The sequence below is a fragment of the Pleurodeles waltl genome, chromosome 1_1 (genome assembly GCF_031143425.1).
Source record: "Pleurodeles waltl isolate 20211129_DDA chromosome 1_1, aPleWal1.hap1.20221129, whole genome shotgun sequence".
NCBI classification, from domain to species: domain Eukaryota; kingdom Metazoa; phylum Chordata; class Amphibia; order Caudata; family Salamandridae; genus Pleurodeles; species Pleurodeles waltl.
In genome coordinates this window covers 664876638-664889937 of record NC_090436.1, presented here as the reverse complement: position 1 = coordinate 664889937, position 13300 = coordinate 664876638, and the positions used below count along the sequence as shown (strand labels likewise).

Sequence of the window (13300 nt, the reverse complement as noted above, 5' to 3'; positions counted from 1 at the left end):
TAATGGCCGGTCTGCATGAGCGTATGTTCAGTGTCTTAAAATTGTTTTTTAGATATAATGTCCTGAGGCCTAGCAAAGCCAGGTACACATAAAAAATGTGTTCTAATGACTCTTGCCTGTACCCACACAGTCAACAGAAATGTGTCAGATCCTGCTGTCTCCATGAAGGGACCATGGGCCAGATGTAGCAAGCAGTTTTCCCCATTCTGTGTCTATGGGAAAATGTGTTCGTACATATGGCCCCATATCCTTTGTTTCCATCAACCCAAAGCGGAAAAGCATGAACCGATGTTTCAGCGACTGGTTGAAGGTTGCTGCTAGGTATTCCTGTGCTTGTAAAGTTTTGTATGATGTTATTATAGTCCAGGCGTGCTGTCTGCTTGCCAATTTTTGTTTATCAGAATTTAAAGATTTCTTTTTAGTGACAGCGTTTGCCTTCCGAAAAAACTCCTTTTTGTCCGGGTTCTGGTCCCAGGCTTCTAGCAAACCTAGTGCTTTAATGCAGTTATTTAAGTGATGACCCCAGGTGCTTTTATCATTGTGTCGCTGTTGCTTCTCAATTTCCATCCAACATAGGTTGTTTAGAGTACCAGTCTCAGCTGCACGCAACCTCCAGCATAGTTTAATGAAGGCATATCTACTCTGAAATTCATGGTTTTTCAGACCCAATTCTAAACTAACCTGAGCTGGAGATGCTGGTCGTGGTATCCAAAAAACTGTTTTGTAGGCTTTCGTCTGGACTTGATTGAAAAAAACTGCCTCCTTCCCCAGCATAATTTCGGCACCATAAGTGCATTAGCCGCGCTGTCACGACAGAAAGCAGGTGGGAGTATGAAGGGCAGCTCAGTTTTTGTTTTAGAACTTTAAAACCATAGGTCAATGAGAGGGCTTTTGCTTGAGCGACAGCAGGCTGCAGCTTGAAAGTCAAGAGGCGGTCTATAGTGAATCCCAAGTACTTCTATGTGGGTGCAACCTCCACCCGGGATCCGTTTATGAACCATGAAGCAGATTTAAACTTCCTGTCAACTAGGCAGACAACCTTAGTTTTACTCAAATTCAATTCTAGGCCTTGCATTGTTATGTATGTATAAAATGCATTGATGCTATGCTGTAGCCCAACAGGTGTTTGGCTGAGTAGAACTATGTCGTCTGCGTACTGTAGCCATGCAATTCCTTTCTTGGCCAATACTGGCGGGTGGCTATTTACGGGAGCTAAACCCTCGGCTAGGTCTGCAAGATATAAGTTAAACAGCATGGGAGCCAATACACACCCTTGTTTGAGTCCTTTTGCTGTTAATATTCTGTTGGTGAGGTGGCTGCCCTCTCCAATTTTTACTTGTGCCCAAATACCTGTGTACAAGTCCATCAGTGCGCCAAGGAGGCTGCATGGTAAGCCCCACCCTTTCAGTTTCTCCCATAGGCGGGTTCTTGGTACGCAATCAAAAGCTGCCTTTAGATCAATAAAGCATGCAAGTAGCCTTTTTTTCTTAAGCCTGGCTTTGTTTCCCAGCAGGGCCAGGGTTGCCAGGTTGGTGGAAGCACCCATACCAGCTCTGAAACCTGTCTGGCATTGTGGAATTAACTGTCTGTCATGAATCCATTCTGCTGGTTGTTGCAGTAGGCAGGATGCGTAGAGTTTTGCTTCCACGTCTATCAATGCTATTATTCTGTAGTTTGAAGGATTTGCGGGGTTACCTGCTTTGTATATAGGGTGAATAATGCTGCCTTTCCATGCATCTGGGAGACCCGTAGTGCCTTGGAGCTCGTTAAAAAGCGGTGCCAAATAATACGCCCAGAATGAAGGGTCTCCTCGAAACAAGGCGTTTGGAATACCGTTCTGACCAGCTGCCCCTTCCATTTTTTGTTTCTTGATAAGGCTTGCCAGCATTTCTATGTCAATGGTCATTAGTGCGTGCTTTCCTTCGTTTCCGTTTAGAGTTAAATCTGTTTGCGTTGTCACTCTGAAGCCAAAATTAATCTTACTTGAGTCATTGGCTATCTGTGAGGCCTCCTCCTTCGCATGGTGCTCTGGGAGGGAGAACATTGTCTGTACGTGGGCTTCCCATGTGGCTGCATTGATACCTGCATTTGTGTGTCGATTTTGTCCCTTAGTTAGTCCGTGTTTTAGTTCCCAGAACTTTTTGTTATTTTTCGGTTTGTTGGACATGAGCAGCTTGGTCCACAGATCCTCGTGATAACTCTGTTTTGCCATCCAGCAGTTTTTCTTCTATTTGGCTCTTAATTCAGAAAGCCTTGTATTATCAGATTTCCTCCCCCAGTGTACGTCCTTCAGGACTTTTTTTTGATTCTCTAGAGACTTTATTTTTCAAATTGCGCAATGTCCTGTTGAACCATGGCTTTTCTTCTTTGCGACTCTTAACTTTGTTTTTTGACTCTATGACCGCAATTGGGAGACGTTTTTTGATGGAAAATCTATTTATTAAAGAATCACACAAGTGCATCCAAGCGATCACTCGTTCTCCTTGGGGGTGGTCTTCTAGTGCCTGCACTCTTAGTGATTCTTTGAGCTCTTTAGTTGTACCTGCACTGTGGTACACTACTTCCATTACTTTGTCGAGGCCCGACCTCTTCCATTTCAGTTTTTTTGTATCATAAGTCACTGGGGCTGAAATTATGATATTAGCAGTGGGGAGCCGATTCCATTCATTCCGGATCTTTATAAGTTGTGGAAAGTGATCGCTCTCTGTGCGTTGTTGAATCTTATATGCTGAAACTAGTGGCAATGCGGTTTCGTTTATTAATGTAAAGTCGATGTTGGATTTTTTTTGTGCCACTTGAAAAGGTTACTTGTGCGGATGAGCCATCTTCAGGGAGAGAAGCGTCAGGCAGCGCAGTCCCAGGGTTTCAAATTTTATATATGTGCATGTTCCGTTAGGGGGTTTGGTGCTGCCTTTTCTCAAATCAAGGTTGAAATCGCCAGATAAAATGAGGATTGCGTCCTTATTTTGTTTCTGCAGCATTTTTAGAATATTGGTCAATGTTTCAATGTTTCCACTGTTTTGGATTTTGTTAGGGTGTACGTATACGTTGATCAATAGTAAAGTTCTGTTGTTGCCTGATGTTCCAATTTTATTGGTAGCAGCCAGTCAATTCCCAGGTCGATCTGTTTGATCACCCAGTTGATATTTGTGGAGCAATATGTTGTGAGGCCCCACTTGGGGTGTCCATTTTTTTGAGGTTGTTTTGCAGAGACGTCTATCCTAGAATAACCCGAAATTTGTATCGGCTCCATGCACCATGTTTCCTGCAACATGATGATTTCCAACTGCTGAAGGAAACTCAGAGCCGCCCTGTCAGTAACCAGATTTTTTTAAACCGTGAGTGTTCCAGTAGCAAATATAGATATATTCTGGGTTTTCATCAGGACCATTTGTAATTGTTGTCATTTAAATTTTGCCTTCTAGCCTGTTTGACTGTTGAGGGAGTACCAATGAAGATCTGTTGGTGCATGCCAGGATGGGACGTACTTTGGTGCTTTACAATTGTGATGTGGTCCCAGCTGCTTAGGGAGGGTTCTACTCCCACTGCCCCTTTTAAGATTGAGCCGCCCTTCTTTTGTTGCGGTACCAAAAGGTTAGGGTATCTGGGCGTTTCTAGTTTTTGCAGGGCAATGCCCCATGCGCTAAACATATCTTGATGTGCTAGAATTTGGTCAGTAATAGCGGATGTGGCCCAGGATGTCAGCGTTGCCTCTTTATCTTTATTGTTTTGGTGTGGAGTGAACTCCACAGTCATCAATTCTGTTGTTGAAATGTGAGCCAGTGGCAAAATCGCATTTATTAACTTCAGTATGGTGCCTCTGTTTAGAATGTCAAAAGCCCCCTTCGAATTATAGCAAGGGATGAAAAGTAATTTATTTTCCCCTGGGGACGTATTGCCCTGCGTTATCTGGTGTCCTGGGATTCTTTTGTGTGCCATGCTGTTTGTACAATCATCTGACCAAGGATGGTAACCATGATCTAATATCTGTTTGTTGTTGCCTGCGGGTTGATTTATTACGGTCATGTTGCGTGCGGAGCTTGTGCATTGAGGGTTATGTTTCCAGGGTTTGCCAGTTTCCTCCCTGTCAGTAGACCGCTGAGTTCCCTGTTCTGGGCACTGCCTGATGATAGGTCCATTTCCCTGGAATTCTCTTAAGGCCGTCTTCCGTGCAAAAGGCTGCTACCCTGCTTGTTGCTGGAACTGGGGATTTTCGGAGACTGTTGCTGTGATGTTGATTGATTAACAAAAGTGCTTGGTTCGCCCATAGAATTGTCCTCGCTGGCTGGCCGGTTCTGCCCTGATCTGTGTAGATTGGCAGATCTTGTTTCTGTTTTCAGTGCTTTCTGATTCCTTGGACTGCGTGCCATTTGATTTAGCAAACGATTTCCATATATAGCTTTGCTGGACCCCCTTTGTTTTTTTTCTGTGCCTTCCTTTTTCGTTTCTTTTCCCGTTTCGTAAGGGATGATTCCCCCACTATTGTATTGTTGGGAATTAAATCCTTCGATCCACCCTTGAGGGGTCCCATTTCTTGTGTGCTAAGGCATGATCTGCCCTCTGTGTTGCTCTGAGACATTCCCTGTTCGGATAAATGAGTACCCTTCCTATTATTGCTTTCCTCATGGGATACCTTTGCATTTTGTGGGTTATCCTTCTTCGTTTGGTTTTTGGGGGTCTTCTTGCCACAACTACTAAGATGCTCTTCAGTTCTAAGGGTCTGAATTTTTACCTCTTTCAAGATGTCATTTAGGATATCCAGAGATCTGTGAATTATCGCCTGTGATGGAGCACTGACATATCACCTGCTGAGTGTATGAGCGGGTTTGAGCCCTCTTTATCAGATCATTCAAGGATTGTAGCTTGTTGTCGATGCTCACAATGTGGATGGCCAGGATGTTGAGTAAATCTACCTGAGTGTCTTGCTTATCTGCTTGAAATTGGATGGCTGCTGATATCGCGTCCATTGTTGCTAGCAAGGCCTTCCACGAGTCTCCAGATATTGATGGTTCTACATTTGCTTTAGCTCCCGTTGTGTGGTCTAGTGAGTCTTCAAGTTCCTCTAGTTGCTCTGGTTGCTCCATTGCCATGACAGCTGAGGATGCGTGCATGTCGAATGTTGTTGTTGTAGTTGTTATATTACAAGATGAGAGATCTTTTCATGGTGAGCTTGTACTATAAGTAGATCTCATTTTTGTTTTGTTGTTTGCAAACGCAGAGCCCTGATGTGTATCTGAAAGGTCTATCAGCGGAAATTCCTCAATTATGATACAGTCTGTGTCGTTCTCTACTCGCGAGGGTTGTTTGGAAAAAGGAGTGCAGTACAGACTCCCACCCCAGTTGTTCCAGTTACTGAGGTTTAAAGTGGAAAAAGTATAATCTAGGTAACATCTGTGAATTTCTGCACTGATAGTTAAGCCGGTTTTATTTGGCTGGGGAATTGGTATGTGGATTTTCCCCAGGTCCGCGCAGGTCCTTTCGATGTCCTGCGGGGTCTTCACGTCAGCTGCACATGTTGTCTTGGAGTCGTCGGCAGGAGCTATACCCATTAATGCGCTCGTGGGATTCTATTCCTTCTTAGTGAGAAAGAAGTCTGTGATTTTGTATCCTGCTTTTTTTCCTTTGCTTGGAGATTTGCAGGGCGATTTCTTAGTGTGTGCCGGGTTTGGGTGTACTTTCCTTTCGGTAGATTCATTTTTTTGCTCATGCTGACATTCCCCTGGTGAGCCTAGCCTTTGCCTCTTTGCTGCTTTTTTCCTTCCACGTGTTAGTGTCATCCTTGCTGCCACCCCTGGGTTGACAGACAATATCGGAGTGCTTTCGACTGGTGATTGATTTTAGATTATGTGTGTGCTAATTGCGCAAAAGCCTCTCCTTCCCCACTTCAATCCAATCCTGGTTGCACAAATTTGCTTGGCGCTGAAGAGAGCCGAGTGGAGTCAGGCAACTCCTAACTAGCGGGAAAGTCCGGGGAAGAAATGGACCATGGGCAGCAGGTAACTTGTGCGATTCTGCTCCTCGCTGGCAGCAGTTTGTGGATTTCTTGGGCGGCGCTTCGTGTCCCCCCACAGAGGGATGCAACGGAACCGGCAGATCACCGCGGCCCTGCTCCTCTGTGATCCTGTCCCGCGAACAGTCCCCGGGTGCTGGAGGAAGAGGCAGGCTCGGCGGTCCACGCTCGGAGCACAATTCACACAGAGGCACCGAGCAACACTGCCAACTCTCGCAGTGAGAAGGAGCCCCGAGCCTCGGGAAGCCCCAAACAGCCCAGCCTTTAAAATACTACCAGGCACTCCTGGCTGGGGTGGGAGCGGGTTCTAACTCGCAGCGCAGGGCAGGGGCCAGTGGCGATCAGTTTGTTACTGGGAGGAGAGTACTTCGATTATAGCCCTGGGGTCTGCGCGGAGCCGGCCGTGTGGGCCCCCGGCGTGAGAAAGGCGGCTGCAGGGAGCAGAGCCTAGTCCAGCGGCGGCTCCTGCTGCCCGGCAAACCCCCCCCCCTGCTCTCGGTGCTTGGTTCCGGCGAGTCTTGAAGTCCGTGGTGCCCAGCGATCATGGGCTGCAGGTGCGGGTGCGTTGTCCCCTGACCGGGGTGTCATGGGTGTCACCGCTCTGGTACGCGTGGACCTGGTTTCGCCGGAGGCGCTCCGACCGGAAGTCAGGCGGCCCGGAAGTCAGGCGTCAGGCAATCTTGCGTCCATACGTGAAAGATAATAACGTCTATTGCAGCAAGTACCCTCTGACATCAAGGAAGTAACACATGAAACTGTCATTCAAGTATCAGATTTTATTTATTATATGGGAATAAAAATAGTTTGTGCCAAACAGTTTATCAGTTTGTAAAAATACAGAGATGTTGCTATCAAATAAGAGGTATTTTGCTTTTCACTAAATACATATGAAATCCCAGTACGTCTGCTAGTCATTTTCATCAAGTATATAATTATACGACTGCCTTGCTTGAATAAATTCAGCCTCACTTGCTTATTGCATTATCCTTTCTTGCCAGTGATGACCACCACAATGACAGGAACAGTCACAATTATGCCATGTGTGGAATCTATAATGCCATGGATGGCCGTCATTGTGTGCTTACATTGTGCCTGCCCTGGACACCGTAAATCCACGAATGACAACGGTATGTCAAGAATGGCCACTGTTATGTCAGTGGTCAGGTGGTCACAGTTAGGCTAGAGATGTGCAGCATTTGTCAATAACGTTCTGTTCTCTGACAATGATTACCACCACAGTGTTAGTGCTGGACACCAGGTACCTTGGAGTGACACTACCAGTCGATGCACACGCACAGGGAAACATGATTATGCTCAAATACAAATGCACATGACTACCCTCCTTCAGTAAGCAAGGCACCTGTCTCTGTTCCGTCTCTGCCCCATCTTCGTTGTGGCTATCCTGGTCGTATGCTTCCCCTCTTGATGCTTGAGCCATTCTTCAATGGTTAGCACTGGCACTCTTTTTTTTCCCCCCAATTATCTCATAGAGATTGGTCACGTTGCATGTCTGCATGCGAATATATTCAATGGTTTTGTGTTTTTACAACTCCAGCGGTATGGACATGAATGGGATTACTTCTTGCAGGAGGCAGCACTGCACATCTCTAAATACTCTGAATGACATGCCATGTTGAAGAATCCTGGAATTTAATGTAACAGTGATATATATCTAAAGATGGTCTGTGCGCTCTACGTAGAGTAGATCACGTTTTGTTTAGTGTGTTTTGTTAATTTATAAATAAATAAATGTAAAATCGTTTTATCCCAAAACGTTATGCATTGGTGTGGTTAGAAATACATTTATTAATTGACGTGTTTGTTTCAGCTAATTATAATGGAAACGGTTGGCAGGGCTTGTGAGTGAGATTAGAAGAATGCTGAGTGTTCAGTTTGCTAAGAACAAAGTAAATCCGTGAGCTGTTAGCTGGCCTGCCAAAAGAGTATTTAGTTTTCAGAAGGTAACTGCTTGCATACAAAACGTGGGATTCTCAGGACCGTTACATTATCGTGTTTATTTGGAACACTTAAACACAGAGACTCTCTTGGAACTGTAGAAATAAAGAGGAGACGTATGCCGGGGATTGAGGTCTCAAAGTGATCCGATGAAATGCCAGGTTTTTAACTTTCGGAATTTTATGTCGTCCCTTGCGCCTGAAAGATTCCAGAAGTGAATTGCAAGGTTCATATTCTTGTACATCAAGTGCACTGCCCCATATCAAAAAGAATGTGTGGATTGATATTTGAGTAAGTTTCATCACAGTAATATATTATAAAAGTCCTGATGGACAGAACCGCACTGCCTTAAAATTAAGAATACTGGCCGAAGGAAGTCAGTGAAGTGAATGCATGGCTGATAACACATGTCCAACAGCAAGATAGTATTTATGCAGCGCGGTGCAGTACTGATAAAAATGAATGTGAACAACAACCAAAGTCAGAGGGGTCAGAGTTAGATTTAATTTCACAAGGATGTGCAGATCTCATAGACTAGAAAAGGGACATGCTCCTGTAGATGGTGGGCCCAATCTAAGGTCACACAGAAGAGATCTCTCCTAAATTACGAAAATGTGACAAGTAGGCGGATTCACTTGAACATTTTGAAGCATTCACAAGCTAACTCCAAGTAGCACTGAACTGGTTCTTGTTTGTCAACTGCATCCTTCCTCTGGTTAGTAATCTGAGTGCTTGCTGCTTATATGAAAAGTTTCACTCCATAAACATGGTGAAGCATTACCAGGGAATGAAGATGGCAAAATAATAAAGGCAACAGGGCTGAGTTTTTGGCAGTGCCTTAATAGACTGTCTTTGTGGAGAAGACTTACAAGGTGGAAGTGCTGCATTAAATGTGGGGAAGAACGTAAAGCCAGTCTATAAATACGGGCACACCAACACAGTGGAGTGGATTATGTGTTGTGCCAAATGTAGCAAGCCAGTCCAGTAGAAAGCAGGCAAGTGTTCTGGCTCTGATCCTCAGATCGTTGAGAATGACTTAGTATGGTGGTAATACATTGACGAGGAACTAAATCTAGTAATGGCCTCTAAAGACTAACTGTTGAAATTGATTGTGAAAGGTTAGCCACATAGCGCAACGAGAAAATAGGTCTAAACTTTGAGTAGTGTGAAGTATCTGAAGAAAATATGTTTTTTTAACCCATGTCATGAGCGTATCAGACTCAGTAGTACTACTCCAGCAGTATTAATTAATGGAGAAATGGGGAGTTTAAGGAATTGTAAAAGGCCTTTATCAATCTGACTAGACATGTAAGTTAGAAAATAGTGTAAATTTACTTTACTGGTTTAACGACAAGAGCATTTGTATAAGCAGTTAAAGGCAGAAATGGGTCACAGTGTTTGAATGATTACGGACTGTCAAATCTAATCTTGTTTAGGAAAAAGAAGAGAATGTATTAATTGGAATGGTTAGATATATTTTGTGGTAGCATTTATTGCTTTAAAGTACGCCTATCACTGGTGTGCAGTCTCACAGCATGGTATGCTTCACAGCATAGATGAGATTATGTGGCAGCCCTCACTATCATTGCACTACATTTATCAAGTCTTTGGCAATGGTATCCCCAAAAAGAACAACCCTACACAAATGCGCAGTTAATTATTTAACCGTATCTCCATGCTCTGTTCCTTTGTGTCAGGATGAAACCTTTGTTTGCTGTGGAGAAAAATATGTACGTTTTGCTTGTGTTTACTATTTTTGATTTGCAGACAATTTACTAAAATACCTACCTGCGATACATTCGACTTAGTTTAAAGCGTTCTTGTGTTGCATAACTGAATTTTCAAAAACGATGCAATATGAAAGATCGTTACTTGACACTAAACTATTGTGGTCTGTGAATCATGTGTAACAGTCCATATGTCGATTGCTTATTTCGTTCTAAAAGAAAATGAGGAAATTGTTTTGAGCCAAAATGAAACAATTCCTGATTAGTTGCGAGTCTGAACTATGCACTCTGGTAGAACCTGTGAGGAAGAGGGATGCCAGATATCTGAGCCTTGGAAGCGGTAGAGAGCAAGATAGGGTTTCCCGTTCATTGTTATCGCACCGGAAATAGGAAATGGAAACTGCCGACGCTCGATGCTGCTCCCTTTCTAAGATCTGCCGTGCACTCTGTCTATATTTCTAGATCATAATTATTCAACTTTGACTGAATGTAAACACAAGTGTATTGCGGGGTGAAGTGTTTTTCACATGCATTTTGTTTGTTTTTACAGTCAAGCCCTTCCTCGCCAGAACCTGCCAGTCTACCTGCAGAAGACATTAGTACACCTTCCAATGGTCCGAAGCCCGCCGATATCATTTTACACGATGACCACGAAGACCTTTTCGCTGGTAATCTTTTGAAATCCTTTATCGACGTACCATTTGGTCTGATGAATTGTAATTTATAACGGCCGTTTGTGTAATGTGACATAATGTTGTCCTGTTTTCTTGTAAGTCAACATAAAGCATTTTTTCATTCCAGATGACCAGCAGCGTTATGCCGAGGAAATTATTTGGTTCATTAACTAATGACTCCTTATCGAACATCTTTTCTTTTTAAATCTTTAATTATGTTCGAGGGTTTCTGAAGCATGGAACAAGCTCCCTAGCAGTGGCACAGGTGCTTGCCTTGTGTGCCATGGGCCCCAAGCCAAGCAAGTTAAAAAAGGCATTCGTCTCCCTAGTTGATAGTTAAAAAAAAAAAAAAAAACATAAACCAGCCATAATTCTAATACAGTGGGTGCCCACACCTCGGACTGTGGTACCACTGCACTCGCTGCAATGCTGATGCCTACATCCGCTGCAATTCTGATGCCTACATCCCTACTCCAGAGAACGATGATGCCCTCACTCAGTTTTCAGACGCTGCAGAGTAAAATAAATAGAACATTTTTAAAACGTATAGCAGAATACGTTATTCATCTTACAATCACTTAATTGAGTAATGTTTATTTCCGAAGCACCAAACGAATTAGCGGTCTATCCGCCTAGGCATGCATGTTGGCATGTTGCCCTCTAGTCATTCATGTTTAACGGCGCCCACCTCTGGGGACAGGGGACTACCTATTCTACAGGGTACAATGTTGGCATTTCCCTGGTGTGCATTATTAGACACAATATTTACAGCTTTTGTCTTGCATCTCGACATGAAACACACATAGAGCTGAGTTACTGAAACCAAACGCACTGCATGGTTTTCCCAAAGTGTGCGAAGAGGGAAGGTTGGTTAGAGTCGGCTTGAAAGTAATATTCCAAGAACTCTGAAAGAGTCAAAGGGCTAAGGTCACCCACGTCTAGGGAGCTTTTAACAGCTGTTGCATTAAACGCTGTCTTGCTCCCGCTTTACCAAAGCGGTAATGAAGATACCATTATGCAGAGAATATTGCCCCACAATCCGATTACCAAATGAGAGAGTTCACGAAGAGTACTAAGCATTTTGCTGGTACATGGTGATTTTATAGTTGTGATGCCTGTTGGTTATTTATGTAGTTAGAATGTAGAACTGCCAGATGGGAATTAAAATATTTCGTTGTAGGAAGTGGGCGATTAGGCTTTATGGGACATGGGGGCCTCAGTCTTGCTGTACTCAGCAGTGTGCTTAATAAATAAGTATAATCTACCTGGAGTAATGATATCCTTTCACTAGCAATGAATGAACTGGTGACTGGCAGGACTGGTTTACGCTTCATTGAATTTGTTGTCCTGTGGTTCCCCTTTTTCCGGTGACTCCTGGAGTCTTGGTGCTCTTAACTGAGAACCAGACAGCAAGGCAGGTGTGCAATGACGTGAGTAACCGTCCTTTTATGGTTCAAGAACTTCCTGAACTGTAAGCTAATGGTATCCTATTGGAGGACTTTGCCCTCCACGACATCAGTGGAAGGCATCTGGTTTAAAGCTCTGTTGGACAATTAAGTAGTTTGATGAAGAAGCTCCGACGTCTACATGACAATTTAAAATTGACAATTTTAATTGCCGCCATCTTGGATCGGACAGGGGGGGCCTTCCATACTCTGAAGAGCGTGATTTGCCCGGAAACACATATTACCAATTGAGTGTCAACTAATGAATGCATCTGCTGCCTAAACACTGTGAGTATATGCCCACCTCCGACGACATGTTTAACAGTTGCGGTGTAACGCACACCTTGTTTTGCGTATCCTCTAGAGACATTTGGAGAGCTCTAGCGCGCTCGTTAACTTACGAATTTTGACGGTGGTTTGCACACCTTGTACTTGCATATCGTTGGGCATCTTGTGATGCACACACTAAAATCCAGGAGTAATTGTGTCAACGATTACCTAATCTGCTGGATTTCGCAGTCAAGTATTTGTGGTGCAAATCCTTTGTGTACTTAACTTTACATCTTCTCATATTGCAGCCCCGCCGAACCAATTTAATAGTTTCCAGCATATTCCAAGGCAGTCACTCTGAGACTGAGACCATTGCTGTTTTCCACAAAGCACTGTGATTGCGACTGGCGTAAAGGTCATTCACTACTGGTGAAGTTTTTAGATATTTTTTTTTCTTTCCTTCCTTGTCTTTCATATTGGTTTCTCCATCAACATGCAAAAAAATGTGGCTCCTCCTCTTGCCTTTCTTTCCACTGCCAGTGTCCTTGATTTGGACTGAGTGCGCTAACTCCTTCGCTGCCAGGACTTTTCCCCCTCAGGTGCCAGGCCTTTTTTGGCTATTTGGGGGAGTTCGCGCTTAGGCCCACATACCTTTAAGTCCACATAAGTGACCCACGCCAAACTTGCGTCCTTTTTTTTCCAACATCCTAGGGATTCTAGAGGTACCCAGAGTTTGTGGGTTCCCCCGAAGAAGACCAAGAAATTAGCCAAAATACAGCAAAAATTTAGTTTTTTTTTCTCCAAATAAAATGGGAATAAAAGGCTGCAGAAGAAGGCTTGTGTTTTTTTCACTGAAAATGGCATCAACAAAAGGTTTGCGGTGCTAAAATCACCAGCTTCCAGCTTTCAGGAACAGGCAGCCTTGAATCAGAAAAACACATTTTTCAACACAATTTTGGCATTTTACTGGGACATACCCCATTTTTAATATTTGTTGTGCTTATAGACTCCTTCCAGTGAGTGACTGAAATGGGTGTGAAACCAGTGCTGGATCCCGGAAAGCTAAACATTTCTAAAAAGTAGACAAAATTCTGAATTCAGCAAGGGGTCGTTTGTGTAGATCCTACAAGGTTTTCCTACAGAAAATAACAGATGAAATAAAAAAAAAAAATGAAATTGAGGTGAAAAAAACCAACAATTTTTCCTCACGTTTTACTC

General features: G+C 43.6%; 1 protein-coding gene across 2 annotated transcripts in view; it reads left to right on the top strand.

The window, feature by feature from the left end:
• Positions 1-13300, top strand: part of SNX2 (sorting nexin 2) — a 298179-nt gene that overhangs the window by 84199 nt on the left and 200680 nt on the right. For both annotated transcript variants that reach the window (XM_069226951.1, XM_069226942.1), the window contains one exon: positions 10244-10361. In XM_069226951.1, the coding sequence (XP_069083052.1) occupies positions 10244-10361 (118 nt within the window). The remainder of the gene's footprint in view (positions 1-10243; positions 10362-13300) is intronic.